This window comes from Delphinus delphis, chromosome 15, assembly GCF_949987515.2.
Source record: "Delphinus delphis chromosome 15, mDelDel1.2, whole genome shotgun sequence".
In the NCBI taxonomy this organism is placed as follows: Eukaryota; Metazoa; Chordata; class Mammalia; order Artiodactyla; family Delphinidae; genus Delphinus; species Delphinus delphis.
Window position 1 is genome coordinate 29,823,252 of NC_082697.1, and position 20,648 is coordinate 29,843,899.

The 20,648-nt window shown below is 55.8% G+C and overlaps 1 protein-coding gene and 1 long non-coding RNA gene across 6 annotated transcripts in view; one reads left to right on the forward strand and one right to left on the reverse strand.

Moving 5' to 3' along the window:
- Positions 1 to 15,766, reverse strand: ADAM33 (ADAM metallopeptidase domain 33). Of its 5 annotated transcripts, none has more exons than XM_060031158.1 (21): positions 15,630 to 15,766; positions 13,072 to 13,151; positions 10,682 to 10,758; positions 8,637 to 8,715; positions 8,363 to 8,439; positions 8,087 to 8,276; positions 7,778 to 7,843; positions 7,619 to 7,690; positions 7,291 to 7,433; positions 7,123 to 7,207; positions 6,893 to 7,035; positions 6,189 to 6,366; positions 5,987 to 6,076; positions 5,550 to 5,745; positions 5,295 to 5,403; positions 5,013 to 5,211; positions 4,841 to 4,918; positions 4,649 to 4,757; positions 4,426 to 4,573; positions 2,798 to 2,900; positions 1 to 2,288 (listed from the first exon to the last, which is right to left on the reverse strand). In XM_060031158.1, the coding sequence occupies exons 1-21, from the start codon at positions 15,727 to 15,729 to the stop codon at positions 2,244 to 2,246; spliced, it is 2,367 nt and encodes a 788-aa protein (XP_059887141.1). In that variant the 5' UTR covers positions 15,730 to 15,766; the 3' UTR covers positions 1 to 2,243. The 5 variants fall into 5 exon arrangements, with proteins under 5 accessions (XP_059887141.1, XP_059887140.1, XP_059887142.1 ...); XM_060031157.1 differs by having other exon boundaries at positions 7,291 to 7,457; XM_060031162.1 differs by lacking the exons at positions 1 to 2,288; positions 2,798 to 2,900 and adding an exon at positions 2,991 to 3,152 and having other exon boundaries at positions 7,291 to 7,457.
- The window catches only part of LOC138414268 (uncharacterized), a 14,778-nt gene continuing 8,195 nt past the window's right edge, over positions 14,066 to 20,648 (forward strand). Inside the window, exon 1 of the long non-coding RNA XR_011246718.1 lies at positions 14,066 to 14,383. This is a non-coding gene — a long non-coding RNA (uncharacterized lncRNA). The remainder of the gene's footprint in view (positions 14,384 to 20,648) is intronic.

The window sequence follows — 20,648 nt, forward strand, 5'->3', positions numbered from 1 at the left end:
GTCTCTTATAGTTTTATTGTTAACTTTTTGTTAGCTAATTTTAGACTTGCAAAAAAGTTAGAGCATTGCAAAAATGCTAGCGTTCCCTTTATATCCCTCACCCAGTTTCCCCTAACATCAACATCTTACCTGACCATAGTACAATTATTAAAACTAGGAAATTCATGTTGGTACAAGACACTTAACTATAGACCACTTTGAATTTCCCCAGTCTTTCCACTAATGTCCTTTTTCTGTTCCAGGATCCCATCCAGCATCCCACATTGCACTTAGTCGTCATGTCACCTTAGTTTCTTCCAATCTGTGGTAGTTCCTCAGTCTTCCTTACAAACTGGGTGCTTCCCTATGTGGCCCTGCACGGTGGGCAGTCCCCCTTCTCGAGGGAAATGCAAGCCATAAAAACTTCTTTCAGTGGCATTAACTTCTCTGTCTCATTGCTGTGTCGTCTCTATAAATCAGAATCCCACAGCGAACACAGGAGTGGGCGTTAGCAAACAGTCTCATTCAGCGCCTTCAGCTGGTAGAGTGAAAGCAAGGCCTGAGCCTTGGGGCTACTTCTCTGCTGCCAGTGGGTGATTGCAAAAATTCCCCCAATTCTTCACACCCTATGAAATATGATTTTGCTTCTCCTCCCTGGAGGGGAGGTGGGGTTTGCCTCCCAATCCCTTAGAACCTGGGCTGGCCCTGTGACTTGCTTGGGCCAACAGAATGTTATGGAAGTAAATGTGCCAGTCATGGACTCTCAAGAAGCCTGACAAGCTTCCGCATACTCTTCTGCAAGAGGAGATGAGTGAGGTACTTGCCTCAGGATCACAACTACTGATTTTTCTTTTTGCCTCAGGCTCCAGAAATGCCTTGCTATGGTAACTGATCCTGTCTTTAGTTAAATTTTTGATATTTTGTTCATCGTGGACTTTTGTATTAATTTTGATCTTTAAAAATATTACATTAAAATATTTCTTATCTTGATTACTTTTTGTGCCCACGGTGAATGCCTCCCTTGTCTCACTCTAATCCTGGTCCTGCTCGCTTAGAACCCTCCCCAGCTGTTATGTGAACAGGCCTGGGCTAGCCCGCTCATCCCCATCACCCTAGCCAACAGCCAGCCAACCCCAGAAGCAGCGACCAGCAGTTGACTGCAAATGTATAAGTGAGCTGAGCTGAGACCAATCGAACCACCAGCTGACTTGGCAATTCACAGAATTGGTTATTGTTTTAAGCTACTAAGTTTTGGGGTGGTTTTGTTATGTAGCAACAGCTGATAAAGAAGGTCACTCAGCAACTTTTGCATGAAGCAAGGGGAGAGAGTAAATGGCTGTTCAGGGTGTCCAGGGGAGGCAGGAGAGGTGGAGCAAAGGGAACATTCAAGCTAGGCAACACCATCCTATGCCCCGATACATACGGGGCCTGGCTGTCATCTGAGGCTCCACCCACCAGCCACCACCCTTTGTCACCCTCAGGGAGCGCCATGGTGTTGAATTTACAGACAGAAAAGACAGAAGTCCCAGGGCAACATGTCTCTCTTCTGACTTCTACTTAGGTGTCCTTTCGAAAATGGCTTCCTTTGTCCCCTCCCATGGAATGGAGGAGAGGCTGATTAATGTCCAAAGTAAGGGGACTGCAGCAGGCCCCATGCTTCTCTGAAACCTCACCTAAGGACTAGGAGTGGGGTGGGGCTGAGGAAGCATCTGAGGGAAAAGAGAGGGTAGGAGATGGCAGGAAGGAAGGTCCCAAGGATTTTGTTTGTTTGTTTTGCAGGGGCCAGGCTCCAGGGAAGTGGACTCAGTCTGAAATGTAGGACCCCTGGAGTCCAGGCTTCTGTCCCAGCAGTCACTGCCCTCCAAAGAGCTAGGTCCGAGTAAAGTGAGTGTAGCAGACACACCTAGGCTGCCAGGACACAGGCCTCTCTGGGTGCCCAGCATGACCCAGCGCCCCCTAGTGACAGGAGGTCAGTGACTACATGACCTTCCCTCCTGGGACTGATGGATTCTCGCTTGAGCTGGAGGGTGTACCCTAGCAGGATCCCGCAGCCCTAAGGAATGGGGACAGCACTGCGCAAATTTTGATGAGGCTCCAGGGTCCTGGAGTAGGTGGTGTGGCGGTAACTCAGGGAAGAAATTTCGAAGCTGCCCAAAGGTGCAAGAGGTCTGCTGACTCGCTGGCTCCGCCCCTGGGGGGCGGGGTCCAAGTTCCTGGTGTGGCTGTCAGTAGCCACCTGTCCTTAAGTCTTCTCATCTCAGGAGTCACTTTTCACCAGAGACAGGATCTTGGCTTTTGGACTCTACCTGCTGAGAATGGCATGGGGTGGGGTGGGGGGGCATCATCCCCTGAGGGCTGGGACCCCAGATTGCAAGTCATGCGTCAGGGACCCCCTGTCCTCCCTCAGGGAAAACCAGTGACCCAGGAAGAGCCAGAACTTCTTCCTCCCCTGCCCCAGGGGCCTCCAGCATCTGGCCCCAGACAACAGCTTCTCCACGTGGCCTGTCTCATTTCCATACTATAAGCTCAAAAACCTCAGAGTGGGACTTCCCTGGTGGTCCAGTGGCTAAGACTTTGCACTCCCATTGCAGGGGGCCCTGGTTCGCTCCCTGGTCGGGGAACTAGATCCCACAAGCCGCAACTAAGAGTTCACATGCTGCAAATAAAGATCCCACGTGCCACAATAAAGATCCTGCATGTCGCAACTAAGACCCAACGCAGCCAAATAAATATTAAAAAAAAACTCAGAGTAAGGGACTGTGAGATGAGGGGCAAGAGGTGGATGGGTGAGCAATGGGAAGTGGAGGGCCCCACCTACCTTCGGGGTACAAGCAGGGCCGTGGGTCACAGGCTTCTCAAGGTGGCTGTTGGGCTCTGACAGAGTTCTCAAGGTCGGCGGAGCAATAGGTGGGGGAAGAGTGCTGTGAACATAGGTGGCAAGAGTCCCTGATGCAGGGTGGGGCACAGGGGCTCAAGGTGGCTGGGTGCTAAGTGGAGAGGAGGGGGCCCATCTGGAAGGAGGCAGAAGACAAGAGCCTGTCCCTTTCCTTCCCTCCCCATCTCCCACTGTGCCTCACGCACCCAGGGCCTGGGGCTCTGCAGTGGCTGTCAGGCCCAACTCCATTGGGTGAACACTGCCTAGAGGGTGGCCCCTGCATGGGCCATCTTTGTGTCTGAGCAGTGGATGAGAGGCCAGGAGATTGAGACAGTGACCGTTAGTAGGGACCCTGGGGCTTGTTCCCTGCAGCCAGAGGCTTGCACCCAGTTTGTTCTGTCCAAGCTCACTTCCTGCTCCCTCCTGAGAGGAGCCCTTGGGGTCCAGGCTCCAGTTGAGACTCATGCTTTCCCAGGGCCTCTGACACTTCCTCTCTCCAGCCCTGATATTTCTCCTAAGCTCTGGAACCACCCCAGCATCCTCCAGATGTTGGCATCACTCAGGTCCCAAAGAGGGGCGGACTTCCTTCCCCAGTGGTACCTGTATTTGTGCTCCTTGTCATTGGGTGGCCCTGCTGCCCTTGATGACTCCAAGCTATGCTCAGCTGCTCACATCCCATCTCCCAGGGCCTTACCACTTCCTTTGATGTCTTTTGGAAACAGTCTCCTCAATACTTCACCTGGCTGATGACATGTGTTTGCTGCCCCCCCTGTAAGCCCCCAGTGATGACACACCAAGCTCTGACCACCTTGATCCTCTGCTCACAGACCCACAATCAACACTAATTGTGTCAAGGCCCTCTCAGCTGGTGCCCTGCCCCTGTTTGGGATGCCCTCTTCCTCCATCTCCAGCCCAAACTTTGCCCTCTCCCTCAGCTTGCCCAGAACGCTCCCAAGGCTAGGCTGTGTCAGATGTGGTCATAGGGCTCATGCCTTGCCCAGCGCCCAGTGAAGGGGCAGCCCTAGACTGACCATGCTTGGTATCATGTGACCCTCATCCCAGGTCGTGGAGAACTGGGTTAGGGGCAGGCCCTTGGCACAAGGGCAGCCAGCACCATAGCTGCCCAGTGGTAGCGAAAGGAAAGATGTGCTGGGCCCTGCATTTGGGAACTTGAAGGGGTAACAGCAGAGATTTAGGCAGAGGAAATGCCAGAAGGCTGAAAGCTCATGAGAGAGAAGCTGGAGAGGCCTTGAAGGGTACATTGGAGCAGGAATTGCATTATAAGCTGGTGAAAAAACAGGGCAAAGTCAAGGATGAGGCAGCCTCTTGGTGGGAGAAAAGATATGGACAAGAGGTACTGAATCCCAGCAGTGGGGACCAGGGTAGAGGGCCCTGCATGGATCCACGCCTTTGGCTTCACTGGAAGGCCACTGGGGCCTTCTGCTCAATGCTTCTTTCCATTGCCTTTGCCTGCCTCTGTGCACCTGGGGGCAAGGCCTGAGGACCCCACCCCAGCTGCCCCAGGTCCAGCAGAGCTCTGAGGAGCAGGAACCTTAGCCCTCAGTGCCTACCCACTGCACGTAGGGTCCCTCCTTGAGCCCCAAAGGCATTGTTGGAGACGGAGTTCCGGGTGCCGGCAGCAGCACCAGGCCAGGCCGGCCCCAGGGAGCAGAGGCACCAGAAAACTAAGGATCACCGCCAGCGTGAAGGTGTCCTGGTCTGTGGAGGACAGGGCATGGCTGAGTCCTGAGGTGCATCACAGGGGCCCTCCCCACTTGCCCCCCATGGACGCACTTTCAGGCTGCATAGGACCGCTGTCCACACTACCACCAAACCCTGGCTTGTCACAGAAAGGCGGAGCCCAGCCCAGAGCACAGTGGCAATTACGGTTACTATTGCAAACCTGCAGTGGAAAAGAGAAACGGAGGGTCCCACGAGATCAGGGACTTCCAAGGTCACCCCCCACACACCTTTCAGGCCACTCACCCCGCGACCATGGCAGGCGGTCAGGCAGAGCTCCAGCTCTCGGAAGGTAGTGTTCCGGCAGCGCCTTTCCTGGCACACCTATGGGCAGTGTGTGCACTGGGCAGTGAGGGGGAGTGATGCTTTGGCCTGCAGTACTCAAGTGGCAGGGAGGGGTCGGGTGGGCAGGGCTCACCATTCTAGGTCCACACTGGGTGCCTGACTCTACCAGGCCCAAATCAGGCAGGTCCAGCTGGGTGCCGGGCAGCACGAGGGCTCCCTTGCAGGTCACCTGGCGGCTGCCTAGGGGTACGGTGGAGTCCACCGGCACCATGTGTGGCACCAGTGCACTCTGCTCCCCGCCCTGGCACTGCAGTTTCCCACACTGCGCATCGCTAGGGACGAAGTGCAGGGTAGTCAAACAGCGTGGAGTTTCTCCATACCCTCTTCCCCAGCTTCCCCTCCCTCTGCTCCCCACCTCTGCGCACAGGGCACGAAGCTGCTGTCGCTTTGCTGGCCGCAGTTCCCATGGGCGTCTCCCGCAGAGTTCACAACCTGGAAACAAGCCTCCGGGGCTGGGCGGGAGCCTGAGGAAGCATGGGCGGGACTAGGGGCGGCAGCCCAGACTTGAACCACGCCCATTCTGCCTCAGTTTTCCCCCGCCCACCTCCCCCTAGAGCATTAAACTGAGCAGGCCCGAGGATGCGGGCGGAGGGCGCGCCCTTGGTCTCACCAGGCCCCCAGAGCTGCTGGCACTGATGCTCCAGCGTGGGACACGCGCCGTCCCGGCAGTAGCCGCGGCCTCTGGCGCAGGGCGAGCCATCCAGTAGGTAAATGTCGGGGGGGCAATAGGGGGAGACGCCCGTGCAGAATTCAGGGAGGTCACAGTCGCCCGCAGACCGGCGGCAAGGCGCACCCGCCGGCTTCAGCTACGCAGGTGACCCGCGTGGAGGGAAGGCGGCGAGGCATAGAGAGAAAACGAACAGTTAGAGATCCACTTCGAGAGCGCCAATCGGACATGAGAGAGCCCTGTGGGGAGGTCCAGGCGAACCCACGCACAGAGCAGAGCCAGCACCCGCAAGGGGGACCGGAGGGCGCCGATTAGCCAAGACCAACAGGCCGGCTCCCAAGTGCCCCCAACCCTCACCCCCGAGCCTCCCATACCCTCACCAAGCAGTGTGCGCAGCAGTCCCCGTGGGTGCACTGGGCCCCCGCACGCAGCGAGCAGTTGTGGGCATGGCAGCAGGAGTCCGGGCACTCCTGGAGCCGGAAAGGCGAGGAGGGACCAGGTGAGGGTGCAGCGCCCAGACCTCCGGGGAGGGGGCAGGCGGGGACCAGCTTGGTCCCCCGGGGTTGGTCGTGCGGACCTGACCTGGCCGGCGCCGCAGTCGCACTCCTCGCCCTCTTCCACGAAGCCATTCCCGCAGTGCGCCCGGGGCACTAGGAGCCCGGAGTCCGGCGCGTTGGAGAGGCACGCGCCCCCTCCCTTGCTGAAGAAGGCGCGCAGCTGGCGGCGGCTGCAGGCGCTAAACACTCGCGGGAACGGGTGCCTACGGGCGGGGGAGGGCGTCGGGCATACGGGGACCACCCCCTGCCAACCCCTGCTGGGCTCCAGTCCCCTCCCCCCGGCACACAGGTGCTTGGCTACGCAGCCGCCGGATGCGCGAACACCGGCTGAGCAACTGGCGGCTACAATTCTCTAGAGGCAGAGCCCAGAGAGGGTAAGTAACTCTCGCAAAGTCACACGGCGAGCGCGAGGCGGGAGCGTGTGACGCCAAGAGCGAGCAGCCCAGGACCCAAGGTCGAATCCCAACCCAGCGCCTCTCCTCCCGGCGTTGGAGTCACCTCGCAAGTTTGTCCGAAAATAATTTATCATATCATGAGAATCCACTTTGCCTGCGTTCCCTACACTTCAGCCTCATAAACAACCCTCAGGGCAGGCACTATTATCATCATCCCCATTTCACAGAAGAAGAAACTGAGGGATAACCGTTTCGCCCAAAGAAATGCAGCTGAGGAAGGCCCGGGTCCCGCGAAGCCTGTCCTGCAGCCCCGCCCCCGCCCCGGCGCGGGTACCGGGTAGCTGCGGCCATCACGCAGCCGCCCTGCTCCGCCGCTGCCTCCACGCAGCAGCCGTCGGGGTCGTGGCTGAGGCCGAGGCTGTGGCCTATCTCGTGGGCCATGGTGGCTGCAGCACCAATGGGGAGCTCCGAGTGGTCCTGGGAGGGCGTGGGGACGGTCACTGCGGGCTGTGGAGACCACCCCCCAGCACCTCTCCTCCTCCTCCCGTCCCAGGTGGCGCTCACGGTGCTCACGCCTCCAGAGCTCTCCGCGTGGCACATGCCCTCGACCGGCGCCAGGCCCACGGTGGCGCCCTGGAAGGCGCGGCCCCTGAGGGAGGAGCGCGGCTTGACCGGGCGGGCCGGGAGTCCGGGCCGCCCGGCCGGGACCGCGTAGGGGTCGGAGGCACCCACGTGAGCAGCTGAGCCGAGTCATGTGGCTGCCGTGCCCACAGTCCCTGGCGCCACTGCAGGAAGGCCCAGAGCGTGGCGTTCGCGTCTGGCGTGACGCGGCTCTGGTCCTCCTCGGTCCACACTTCCAGGCCGGTCAGCGCCACCTGAATGTCCAGAGTCCTGAGAATCTGCGGGCGCGGCGGGGCAGGGCTGAAGTGGGGGACCGCCGCGGTGCCCGTGCTCCTCCATGAGAGCGCCCCTCTTTCTTCCCCTCCGTTCCCTCTCCCCATCTCCAAGCCTGCCCCTGTCGTGGTCACCCCAAAAGTGCTCTTCCCCCCACCGACCCAACCTGATCCACATAGCTGGCGACCTCCAGAAGACGCTGTTTGGTGTGGTTCAAGTTCCGGTGCTGGGTCAAGAACTAGAAAAACAGCAAGTAATACCGCGTGTGAGGATGGGCTGCGCTCACCCCATCCAGGCCTGCCAACCCCCTTGGGGCTTCTCTCACCAGGGTGTGATCCGCCACTATGTACAGCTCCAGGTACCTCGGGCTCCCCAAGGACTCCCGCCTCTCCTGGGGAGGCGGCAATGGTGACCCTGAGTGGCAGGCTGCTGGGCTTGAGCCCTGACCACCAACCCCAATTCCCAGAAAGCACAAAGTTAACTTTAAAATTTTGCTAGAACTTGTTCCTTCAGCCTCCAAATAAAAATGTCAGGACAGGAGGCCCTGAATTGGGGCTGCACATTCCTGTCTCTTCTGATTTTAAAGGGCTCTGGATACTGCATTCCTACCCCCACCCCTGCCCGTGCTCCTGACCCTGATCTGGGTGGCACACGAAAGCCTGGCCATGTCCCTTTTGTCCCCAGGGTCCCTGTAGCCACAGGCCCCTTTCCAGCTGAGCAGCTGCTCCGTCCGGAAGATCTTGTGGGTCAAGAAGTCTTTGGAGTCCCCAGCTGGCCAAGGATGCACATAATAGCTGGCATTGCTGCTGAGTGTGATCAGGCCCCTAGGGTGCAAAGGGGTACAGGGGTGGGCAGTAAGGGAACTCTTTCCCTAGCCCCAGGCCCAGCCCCTTCCCCCAGAACTCCTCACCTCATCCCAGAGCAGATGCTGAGGACTACCCAGGAGTCCAGGAAGCCCCTCACACGCCCATGGTAGTGGCAATGATCCTGGAGAGCAAAGGACCCAGCCCCAAATCTCAGCCAGGACTGAGGTGGGAGGGGCAAGAAAAAAAGCATGGTGGGGGACTGGCTCCAGCTTCTCCTTAGGAACAGGAGGAGAATGGGGGAAATGGTGGAGAGGCCCTTGGTGGGTGCATACCCCAGCACTCCTCACCCTGTCCTCAGAGTCCATGGAAGTATCTCACCGTGTGGTTGGGGAACAGCACTACTGGCTGCCCATCTGGGCTGTAGTGGGTTTCTGTGTATCCTGGAGCCAGCAGCCTGCTGGGAGGGAGTGTTGCAGAAATTACTTAATCCAGCCCTGCTTCCTCCAGGATGCCCTCTGGTCTTCCTCCCTGATAGCTAATTGAGTAGCTCTATGAGTGAGGCACAGGGCTAGCACTTAGGAAGCAGCCGAAGTGCGTCTTAGGGAAGGGACAGGAGTGACTGTGCATTGCTCAGCTCAGAAAAATCTTGGGCTAGAATGAGCAAGGTGAAGGTCAGGAAGGAGCCTTGGTAATGGCTTAGATGTGGAAATGGGCGTGTGGGAAGCACCAGGGAGGAACAGGAACATGGGAACGTTTGTGGCTCCCCTAGGACCTGTGACAGGCAGCTGGATCCACAGGTCAGGGGTGTTAGAAAGAGACTGGGCAGGAGGAGAGGAGTCAGGAGACACTGCCAAGGAGGTGCGACTTGGAGCCAAGGAAGTGTGTGAACTTCCTAGGTGGCCCTGGCTGCTGCCTACCCTTGTTGGGCATCTGGACAACCCTCTAGCCCACCTCCTCCCATTCAGAGTTCCTTCAAATCTTCTCCTCAGGCCCCCAGGTCCCACATATCTCCCCACCTGTCCTTCACTGATGCTCACCCCCTGCTTCCAGAGAAAACAGAATCCACACCTGCTCCTGCCCTGCCCGTCTGAGCAGGGATCCTCCTCCCTTCCTTCTCCAGACCCCACTCAAGTAACTGAATTCATCTTTGGGCTCCATCTCATCAGGATCCTTCCCACGAAGATGGATCAACCATAAGTAAATTTCTCTTCTTTAAAGAAAATCCTTCACCCCACCTCACCTTGGCCTCTTTACCCGCAGACTGCCCCCAAAGACTTGTGATGCCTGCTTCTCCACTTCCCAGTCTTACTTCCTCCTCCAGCTTTGCTCCCCCACTCCACCCACACACTCAACCTTAGGAGGGAGGTGATGTGATCACCCTTTTTTTTTTTTTTTTTTTTTTTTGCGGTACGCGGGCCTCTCACTGTTGTGGCCTCTCCCGTTGCGGAGCACAGGCTCCAGACGCGCAGGCTCAGCGGCCATGGGTCACGGGCCCAGCCGCTCCACGGCATGTGGGATCTTCCCAGACCGGGGCACGAACCCGTGTCCCCTGCATCAGCAGGCGGATTCTCAACCACTGCGCCACCAGGGAAGCCCTGATCACCCTTTTTAACACATGGGGACATTGAACCCCAGAGAAACTATGGTTAGGCATGGTGGAACCTGAGTTTGTTCCCAGTGCATGGGGGAGAATAAAACATGTGTAGAGTGCTCAGAACAGTGCCTGCAATGAAATAAGCACCTGATAAATGATAGCTGTTGATAACACAGTCTAGATGGTTTCACGAACCCACGCTCCATCTGAGACATTCACCTCACCCAGCCCAGCTCTGCCTGCTCATTCACCAGCTCAGAATCTTTGGCTTTGCACCATCCTGGACACTCAGCAACAAAATGGCCTTCTGTGATCTGGCCCTGCTAGGACTCCCCAAATTTGTTTCCCCTTGCTCCCCTCCCTCAGATGGAGACTCCCCAGGCAAGCCAGACAAATTGGCACGCCCTCTTGAATGTGCCTTGACCTATGTAGCCAGTGTACCTTTGTCCCTGGCATTCCCGAAGCCTGGAGCACCCGCCCATCTTTGGAATCCATCTTGGATTCTCTTTTGACTCAGCACACCCTGTGAGCACCCACCAGGTGATGCTCACTCATTCCTGGCAGGAAGCTGACAAGATGTTTCTGGGGCCGGGATGAGAGATGTGCCCCCCAGCAGGGCTGACCCAGCCTCAATAGCCCACTTCAGCCTCGAGGGAGCCAGTCATGGGCTAGCATGACTCGCCCTGTCACCTGCACCTCCTCCTCTGGGGTTCTCACCCCATCCAGCCTCCATCTAGGGTTCCCATCAGTCTCTGTCCCCAGCACTGAACCCTCCCCAGAGAGAGGGGCTATTCTTGGCTCCCAGCTCTTTCCCCGGCCTGGTACTCACTGATTCTTCTCCAGCTCTAGCAGGAGCTCCTGGCCTTCAGCCTTCAAGACCACCAGCCCCACTTCTAGCTTCGAGACCTGGGCAAGAAGGAGTGTAGGGCTGAGAGGGCGGGCATCCAGGTCCCCTGCCTGCCAGGAAGCAGGAAGGATGTGGAGCTGACTGGCGAGGGAGTTCATGGGGAGAGCACAGGGGCACGGGGCAGAAGGCCCCCGCTTGCCATTGTGGGTGTGGATGGGTGTGGGGTGAGAACTTGCAAAGGTGCTTTCAAACTCAGAATGTTTGTTGTTCTGACAGCAGCCATTTGACAGAGCCTGCTAGGTGCACTCCACATCATCCCTGGAGAGACAAGTGGTCTCAGAAAGATGCCATGCCTTGCCCAAGGTTACTGGTCTCTTCCTCTGGTCTTCCCTCCTCTTTCATGCCCAGAAGCCTTCCTCTAAGCAGGGAGGAGAGTGGGGTCCTGAAGACATTGATGCGGGAGAGTGGGGTAGCCACGGCTCAGGCCTCCTCACAACCTCTCCTTTCTGTACCTTGCTGTTCCCCACTCCCTGTAGAATTCAGACTTAGTACCTCCACCTCCAATGCTGACTAGCTGCCCACCCCCCCAAATTTTCCTACGCCTCTAGCAGGCTCACCCCACACCTGCTTCACTGAGCCCGTGAGGTAAACACTGACTCACACGCCTTGCCAAGAGAAAAACTCTGGTTTTCTTGGCTAGATGTCAGGAGGGTGGGCCTGGGCCAGCCTGCCCACCTCTCCTTCGCCTACCCTCTTTGCCGCTTCCACCCTGTGGGAATACCCCATCTGCCCGCTTTGTCCACTCCCTGGCTGGGGGCCCAGAGCTGGAGCGGGCCAGGAGCCTCCTGGAGAGCAGCTGTGTCCTTGGAATGCTGGCCCCCACTTTTGCTGGCCCTTCCCTTTTATCCCACAATGCACTGGCCTGGGCCCCAGGCCAAGAGGCTCAGAGTCTTATGGAGGGGGCCTTCCTCTGCAGGTGGGGAGCAAATAGTCCCCTCCCCCAGCCAAAGGCCGCCCTAGGCCCCAAGCATGAGCTCATGTGGCCGGAATGCCACTTGTTTTATTGGAGAAAGATTTGCACGGAGGAAAGGAGGCAGCCCAGATGGAAAGCTTCCTCTTGCCCCACCCCCATCCCTCTCTCTGTCCCTCTGCAGCCCCTGCTGTCCTCATTTCTTGCCCTCCTGGTGACCCTGCCCTTCACCATGCACTCCATCTCCAACCTAAAATGTAGGTGTTTCCTGCCTCTGGGACAGGACATCCTGCCACTCTGTCTGCTGTCCTCATCTTGGCAGGCTTCCCAGGGACAGAAAAATTGAGGAAAGCAAATTCCCTCTGGCACTCCCCTCCTATTTGGTCACAGCCCAGGCCAGGCCCAGAGGGACGTCCGCAGTCAGGGTGGTTTCAGCATGTGATGTCCCTTCCCCTATGCCAGTGATGAACAATCTCAAAGCTCGGGCTGGCACCATGCTGACCCCTTGAATGGGGGCCCTGAGGGTCTGGGGGACCCAGTGAGGGCCCTAGGTTGAGAGTTGCTGGGCCTGTGGCGGCCCCCCGGCCTACACGACAGTGCTCTCCTGCCTTCCTCCTTGCAGGCTTGGACAGTGGATTGTCTTCTCTTTCCTGAAAATTCATGATGAAAAGGGTGCTCTAGGCTTGGGGAACATTGGCCAATGGTTTCTTCTGGGTTAAAGAGCTGTGTGACCTTGGGCAGTTTCTCCAGCCTCTCTGGGCTTCAGTTTGCCCCTCTGTGAAATGGGCATACAAAGGCTGTTGGTCTCCATGCAGCACAGCTGTGTGGCACATACAGATGGGGGCAAGGTTATTCTGAAAGTGTGTGATGGATGGCCGTTGGGAGGAGACTGGGACAGAGCATCCAGAAGAAGCAAAACAGGGTGGGCTTGCATTTGGGGGCACTAGGAGAGAGTGACTACTGGGCAGAAGTGGCGTGAGCCAGTGAGACAAGTTTCAGGCCCCTAAATGGCAGGGTCCTGGAGAGGACAGCAATTCATCCACAGGGTCACATGTTCTGGTAAACTTCGCAAAAGGAAGATATTTTGGTGTTTTCTTAAAGAGGTCCTTGAAAAGCTTCTGGCCCCACCTCTGCCTGATGGGGTGGAGGTGGCCTGAATAACACTGGGAAGAGATGGTTAAGGAGGAGGTGGGGGAGAGGAAACTGGAAAATGACTTCCATGTGTGCAGCCTCTCTCCAGCTAGACGTCTCCCACCTGCCCCTGCCAAACCTTCGGGGAGGGGCCTGAAGGACTCTGGAGATCTAGGGACCCCAGCGAAACTGCCACGCTGATATCTGGGGAGGGGCAAAGGGGCTGAGAGACCCTGGGCCTCTGCAGAGTAAGGGATGACCTGGCACTGACCGGCTGCTCCAGGGTGACCATGTGCCGGGGTCGTCCATCCAGAACCCAGTGCAGGGTGACTGGCTCTCCAGGGGTGTTTCCTGGGGAGAGGACAGAGCACAGGGTGAGGGGAACCTGAGGGACATAGGGAAATTGGAGACAACAGAGGGATAGAGTTAGAGGATGTCAGCAGGCAGGAACAGGAGACTCCATCTTCAATACTCAAAAGTTTAGCCTGGGGCTTCCCTGGTGGCGCAGTGGTTGAGAGTCCGCCTGCCGATGCAGGGGACACGGGTTCGTGCCCCGGTCTGGGAAGATCCCACGTGCCGCGGAGCAGCTGGGCCCGTGAGCCATGGCCGCTGAGCCTGTGCGTCCAGAGCCTCTGCTCCGCAACGGGAGAGGCCACAATAGTGAGAGGCCCGTGTACCACAAAAAAAAAAAAAAAAAAAGTTTAGCCTGGAGAAGGGTGGCCACCCATGAGGCATCCTTGGAACTGAGGAGCCACCAGGGAGGTGGCAGAAGAGAGACAGAGGAGCCTGGGAAGAACTGCTCAGCTGGGCACTTGGGAGACCCACTGACCTTGGGAGGGGAGAATTGGGGTCAAAGATCACAAGGAAGAGACCAAGGCCCCTAATACAGAGGGGAAAGGAAATGGGAGGCAGCTTCAGGTATTTTTAGACTGGGCAGCAGATGCTTTTAGGGTGAGAGATGTGTGAAGACAGGACGCCTGTGTCTCCCCCACCATCTGAGAAAAACAACAGCCAGATGTTGCCCAAAGCTCCCTCTGGGGGCTTCATGCTGGGGGCAGGGCTTCCAGGGACACTGGCCCAGAAGCCCCCTCCTCGAGTCTTCAAGAGTGGGGGGGTTTGTTTGGGAGACAGAGCCTGAGTGCTCCCAGGACGGGAATGCTTAAGGGGGGCTCCAGGAGGAATACCAGAGTGAAGCATTACTCAGAAAGTGCCTGGAATGCTCCCCTGGAATGCTCCCAGCCCCCCTGCCAAGTAGACCCCGGAAACTCTCACCACACCCGCCCTGCAGGAATCAGACCTCAGGCTGCCCAGAGCCTACAGGCAGCCTTCCCTCCATCACTGGGGAAGCCCAGCTCCCAGAACTGACAGCTCCCCAACCCCCGCCCAGCCCTGGCCCCAGCCCTGCCCAGGCTGAGATGGCTGCCCATGGAAGTGGCTCAACTCCTGCCAGGCCACACCGACTCCTTTCTCCTTCTCCACCTCCTCCTGCAGACCCCATCATCAAAGACCTGGAATCGCAGCCACTTCAGGAAGTCCCCTTCTCCCAAGAAGCCCTCCTTGATTGGATCAGCAGTTTCCATCAGGTAGATGGGGGTGAGGGTGGGGAGGTGCAGGGCCTTGGAATTGAGGCTGAAGGGCCAGTGTAGGGAGGGGTCTGAGTGCGGGGTGGGGGGTGGGGGCGGTCTCAGGCTAGAGAGGACTTAACTCGGCGTGGAGCACCAGGTCCAGCTGGCCCTGGGTTTCCCAGGGTGGAGAGGGGAAGGTGTGCCTGTGTGCATGTGTGAGTGTGGGTTCTCCTCCTGGCCCTGTGCACACACGCTGGCCATTGGCACCTTGACGGGGACAAGGAGGCAGAGATGGAGCTGTGGTGACTAGGTGGATGGGAGTGGAAACTGAGGAGCCAGTGTGGTGTTGGGGAGCATAGTGTCCCTCTCCATTCCTCCCAGGGGTCCCTTCATCCTCCCCTGACCCCAGGCTGAAGAGGAGGGAGCAGCAGAATGCCTGGGGACCATCCCCAAAGGCATGAGGTCTGTCATCCCTCCCCCTCCACGCCCCAGAACAGGGCAGGACCCTATCCCTGTTGCCACCCGCCCCCCCACCCCTGCACAGTGCTCTGGAACCCACTGTCCCCAGGCTGCCCGGCCCTTCCTGCCCGCCTTGTCACGCACTTGATGTACAGGACTCCGCCAATCCTCCCACCCTTTGGGAGAGGTTTTCATCAGCCCCATCTCACAGAGTTTGTAGAGGTCAAACTGAGAAGAGACAGAGCTGCAGTCTTCCCCCAGGGCCCTGCTAAACAGACACCTTCTGTTTGAAGCCGTTTCTATCTAACCAAACAAGGCAACAATATAAACAATATACACACTGCCCCAAGGCCCTGGGATGAGGGGGTGAACATGGAATGATGCATGAGTGTGGAGGCCACAGCTAGTCCCTTAGTGTGAGGGCGCAACAGGGACTCCAGGGCACCGGTGGTCTCGGACTTCCTGGAGGATGGAGGCCCGCTGAACCCTAGGAGATGAAGGTGCAGGAACCTTCATACTGGCGGATGGGGCCACAACAGAGAATCCAGAGGGGTTTGGGGCTGCTAAGTGGCTGCTTGAAGGGAAGGGGCCCTGCCACTCTGCTTCGCCATTGACACAGGGTATCTGGGCACAGTGTGCAAGTCTGGGCCCTGAGGCCAGCACAACTGCAGTTGAGAGTCCCTGGGCAATTCCCACAGAGACTCTCCCAAACCCTCCCCATGGCCTGTCCTCCTGGACCGCGCGATCCCCGGGGATTTCCGACCCTCCATCCCCGACAGCGACCTCGCGGCGCACTCCCACTCACCTTGAAACGCCTCAGCCCCCCACACCGGCCACGGTAGTCGCAGTAGCAGCAGCAGCCCCAACGCCGGCGACCCTCGAGCTCTCCGATACCCCGGGCGCATAGCTGTGAGCGCCTAGCGTCTGAGCTGTGGCTCCCAGCTCTCGGCTCCGCCCCGGCTGGATCGCGGCCGACCCACGCCCTCTGCAGCCGTCCCGCCGCCTCCCAACCCTCCCGCACCCCCATCCTGGCCCGCAACCCCCTTCTCGCGCGACCCCGCACGGAGCCCCGCCTGCCCGCGCCACCATCTCAGCCCATCAGTCCTGACCCCGGCCGGCGTGTGCCCTCGGGGAGCCGGGACCACCCTGTCGCGTCTAGGGGTTAGAGCTCGGTGGGGCGGGAGACCCTCGCGAGCCAACCCGCCGCATAGGTCTCAGAGGGCCCCCTATTCGTTGGGGTGGGAAGTGGAGATGGGGCAGGGACCCTCGGGAAGGGCCTTTGAGGACCAGAGCGGGGAGGCGGGGACAGTGCTAGGGGGCCACCTGTTGCTGCTCCGGTCTGCCCAGGAAGCGCCCCCCTCCATGGTCTCCTGGATCGGACCTTTGTCCTCGCCTAGACACCAGTCACGCCCAGAGTCGCCCGGGTGAGAGACTGGCGGGCCCTAGGAGAAGGGATGCCCGGGCGACCGCGACAGGCAGGTGCGGCCAAGGCCCCAAGTTAGTCTCTGTTCCGTGGTGGCCGCCAGCGCCTGTGCCCGAGGTGCGCGGGTCGGTCGGGAGGACGAGCGGAGGCCGCGGTCCTGCGGGCTCCCTGCACGGCAAAGGCGAGGCGGTGGAACAGGCGGGCGGGCGGAGAGGGGTGCAACCCTTTGTCCCTGGTGGTGGCCGGGGGGTGGGGGTGGGGCGAGGAATGGCGCAAAGCCATAGACTCCCACACGTGCGGGAGCCTTTTGGCTTTTGTTTCTTGTTTTAAAAAGTTTGTGTACTGAGTAGTAAATTCGGATAGCGAATAGCAAGTATTCCGATAGCGAGGGATGTTAAATTTAAGCAAATCTGTTTGTTTATGAGAATTCAAAATGCGCCAGTTCAGTTAGTAAGAGTTGCAGTGGGGAAGGTAACCTATGTTGGCCTCATTCAAACATCAAAAAGTATGGTGAGAGGTATAGGGGACATCCCATCCTCTCAGACCACGCCCCTCCAACAGGAAGCTATTATAAGCTTCTTGTATAGGCTTTTAGATTAGTTTATGCATGTCCACGACAATACAAACACTTTTTTTCCTCTTTTTTTTTCTGTACCTTGAGTTTTTTCACTTAATACCCTTGGAGATCCTTCCTATCAGTGGTCTCCTTAACATACTATTCTTTTTCTTTTTCTTTCTTGTTTTGGCCTTGCCATGCAGCATATGGGATCTTAGTTCCCCTGACCAGGGATTGAACCTGTGCCCCCTGCAGTGGAAGTGCAGAGTCTTAACAACTGGACCACCAGGGAAGTCCACATTAACACTATTATTTTTTTTTAATATTTATTTATTTGGTTGTGCCGGGTCTTAGTTACAGAAGGTGGGCTCCTTAGTTGTGGCATGCGAACTCCCAGTTGCAGCATGTGTGTGGGATCTAGTTCCCTGACCAGGGATCGAACCTGGGCCCCTGCATTGGGAGCACAGAATCTTATCCACTGTGCCACCAGGGAAGTCCCAACACTATTCTTATGATTATTACTATTATTCTACTATGATTACTTTGGATTTTAAAATTACAATAAAATGTACTTACTTTAAGTGTACAATTAGATGAGTTTTGATAAATTTATACACCTATGTAATCACCACCACAATCTAGATAGAACCTTTCCATCACCCGCAAATAGTTTTCCTGTGCCCCTTCCGAGTCAATCTCTCCCACTCCTAACCCCAGGCAACCACTGATATACTTTCTGTCTATAGATAAGATTTGCCTGTTCTAGAACTTCAAACAAGTAGAATCATAAAACATGTACTCTTTTGTGTCTGGTTTCCTTCCCTCTTTGTTTTTGAGATTCATTTGCATTGGTTCATGTAGCAGTAATTTGCTCTTTTGTAGTGCTATGTTCCATGGTAAGGGGGAAGCACAGTTTCTCTATTCTCCAGCTAGGCATTTGGGTTCTTTTCCTGTTTGGGCTCTTCTAAATATGGCCGCTACAAATTGCTGTGTAAATCTGTATGAACGTGTTTTCATTTCTCATCTGTAAGTACCTTGAAGTAGAATTGCAAGGTCATACAGTAAAGGGCATGTTTAATTTTTTAAAGAAACTATTTTCCAAAGTGTCTGTACCATTTTACATTCCCACTAGCAATGTGTCAGAGTTCTCCATATCCTCACCAACATTTTAGTGTTGTCAACCTTTTATTTTTATTTACTTATTTATTTATTTGGCTGCATTGGGTCTTCATTGCTGCACACAGGCTTTCTCTAGTTGCAGTGAGCGGGGTCTATTCTTCATTTCGCTGCAGTGTGCGGGCTTCTCATTGCAGTGGCTTCTCTTGTTGCGGAGCACGGGCTCTAGGCGCACGGGCTTCAGTAGTTGTGGCGCACGGGCTTAGTTGCTCCACAGCATGTGGGATCTTCCTGGACCGGATATCGAACCTGTATCCCCTGCACTGGCAGGCAGATTCTCAACCACTGTACCACCAGGGAAGTCCCCAACCTTTTAAATTTTAGCCATTCTAATGAGTATGCAGCATTCTCATCATTTTTAATAGCTGAATGCTATCATTTATTCATAGTCTCCTCTTGGGCATATAAATGGTTTCCAGTCCCTTTACTATTACAAACAATGCTGTAATGGATAATTATATACACAACTTCATCTGTGAGATGATCTCCTACAAGCAGGATTGCTGGGTCAAAGGATATGTGTGTTTGTGATTTGGGTAGATAGAGTTAAATTGCCCTCTGATTTGTGCCAATTCACAGTTGTACCAGCAATATCTGGAGTGCTCATTTTCCCACAACCTTACCAACACAATTATCAAAATGTAATATTTGCTAGTCTGAAAGCGAAAGCGCAGTCTCCATTTGCATTTTGTCTTATGAGTGAGGTTGAATATTTGTTCAAACATTTAAGAGCCGTTTGTATTTCTTTTTCCCTGAATTGCCTGTTCATATCCACAGCTCATTTTTCTGTTGGGTCTTTCTCTTAACAACTTGAAGGAACTCTATATATAAGGGAGATGAACCCTTTGTCTGGAGTATGAGTTGCAAATATTTTCCCCAGTTTGTGAGATGTATCCAGCCTGTGGTGTGTGGCTTCAGCTCAGTTATACTCATTGCTGAGTAACATTTAATTGTGTGACTATAACCACACTTTTCTTTCACTGACACTACTGTTGCTGGAGCTTTGAGTAGTTCTTAGTTGTGAGATGTTATAAAAAATGCTGCTGTGAACATTCGTATGCATGGGTCCTTAGCTTCCTCCCTTTGCCTGTCCTGCTTCCTCCACCCCTTTACTGGTCTCCCCTGGGAACACGTTCTTTTTTTTTTTTTTTTTTTGGGAACACGTTCTTAATAGGTCACTTGCACATGAAACCTTGTAATGGGGAACGAGACCTAGTACAGACATAGATGGCTTTGGTCATGATGGGTGCTCCAGTGTAGACAGGCTGGAGAGGCATCAACCCCTCCCCCTGTGGATGAGGACTTGTATCTTCCTAATTTGCCTTCTCTCAGAATCCACATTCTCTTTTGGAATCTCTGGTTGTGCTCCTGGTTCAAGATGAAAGAGCCTGGGCCTCTCTGTCCACCCCTACTCTTCCCCACATCCTCCCTGAACGGGGAAAGAGAGGGGCTCTTTTTGTCCTGGGGACTGACAGCAGCAGAGGCCACGCCTCCAGGACAGAATTCCTGATATTCCTGCTGGATGACCAAGAGGCAGAGAGTAAGGCATCCTGTCACACTCTTGGTCCATTTTGCTATCTCTTTTCTCATCCGAAGAGGCTTTGGGGAGGAGTAGGGGTGAACAGAGAGACCAGGCTTCCGTCTTGAAACAGGAGCTCAACTGGAGATCCCAAAGGAGAATGTGGATCCTGAAAGAGGGCAAATTAGGAAGATACAAGTGCCGACCATCATAAAGGAAACAGTCCTGAAGAGGAAGAAGAGAGGGGCAGCTAAGAAAGCTCCAGAGGTCACAGGGGCAGGACAACACCAATGTGCACCCTGGCCCGGAGGTGGCGCAAGTCCCATGACCTGGGGGCCAGGGAAGCAGAGCAACCTCCAGGGCAGCCAGACTCTGAAGGCAGAGGGGAGGCTTCAGCACACTGGCTGACTCCTACTCACACTGCAGACCGTGGCCTTGGTGTCTTCTTGTCCAGGGGCCCTCCCTGACTCGAAGCCGGCCACTGTCCCCTGCACTATCCTTCTCACTGCACCACATCTCACACAGCAATGCACTTGCCCATTGCCTTGTCTCTCTCCTCCAGACTTTAAGTTCTGTAGGCTCTGGGACAATGTTCGCTGCCTGGCACAGGACCTGGCGCACAGTCAGTGCTAATAAAATGAGGGGGACACGTAGCTTAAAAGCCATAGAGGGACTGGAGTCCTTGCAAAGTGGATGCCTCCCAAACTCAGATAAGCTGTGTCCAAGCATGTAAGAGGAATTTTCTGCTAAAATCTCAGAGCAACTCTTTGTTTACATTCGGAGGTTGCAGAGGAGGGGCTGGGGTCATTGGACCAAAGTTGAAGAAGAAGGGTCCTAGAAGTGCCACTCATCAGCTTGGTGTTCGTGACCAATGACACGGTGGGAAAGATGATTTATCAGATGGTGTGTTAGTGTCACTCTCCAGAGGGGCATCTGGAAGTGTCCTGGGAAGAAAGCCAGTGAGAGCTAAGCCTTCGAAGTGTTTGTGTAATGGGCAACACCCACCATCTGTAAACAGAGCTCATTCTGAAGAGTGACCCGGAAAACGGTGACTATAAACATTCTGGTACAAGTCTCACAGCAGATATAAGCCCGTAATCCTTTTGAAAAAATACCCAGGGGTAGAATTTCAGGGTCATAGGACAGGGGT

Excerpts from the sequence above, each read along its gene's own strand:
- ADAM33 (XM_060031157.1), bottom strand. The coding sequence starts at position 15,729 with ATGCGCCCGGGGTATCGGAGAGCTCGAGGGTCGCCGGCGTTGGGGCTG. Across the intron at positions 8,277-8,362 it reads AGCATCTGCTCTGGGATGAG|GGGCCTGATCACACTCAGCA; the intron begins GTGAGGAGTTCT and ends TTTGCACCCTAG. Across the intron at positions 4,758-4,840 it reads CCGCCTGCCATGGTCGCGGG|GTTTGCAATAGTAACCGTAA; the intron begins GTGAGTGGCCTG and ends TTTCCACTGCAG.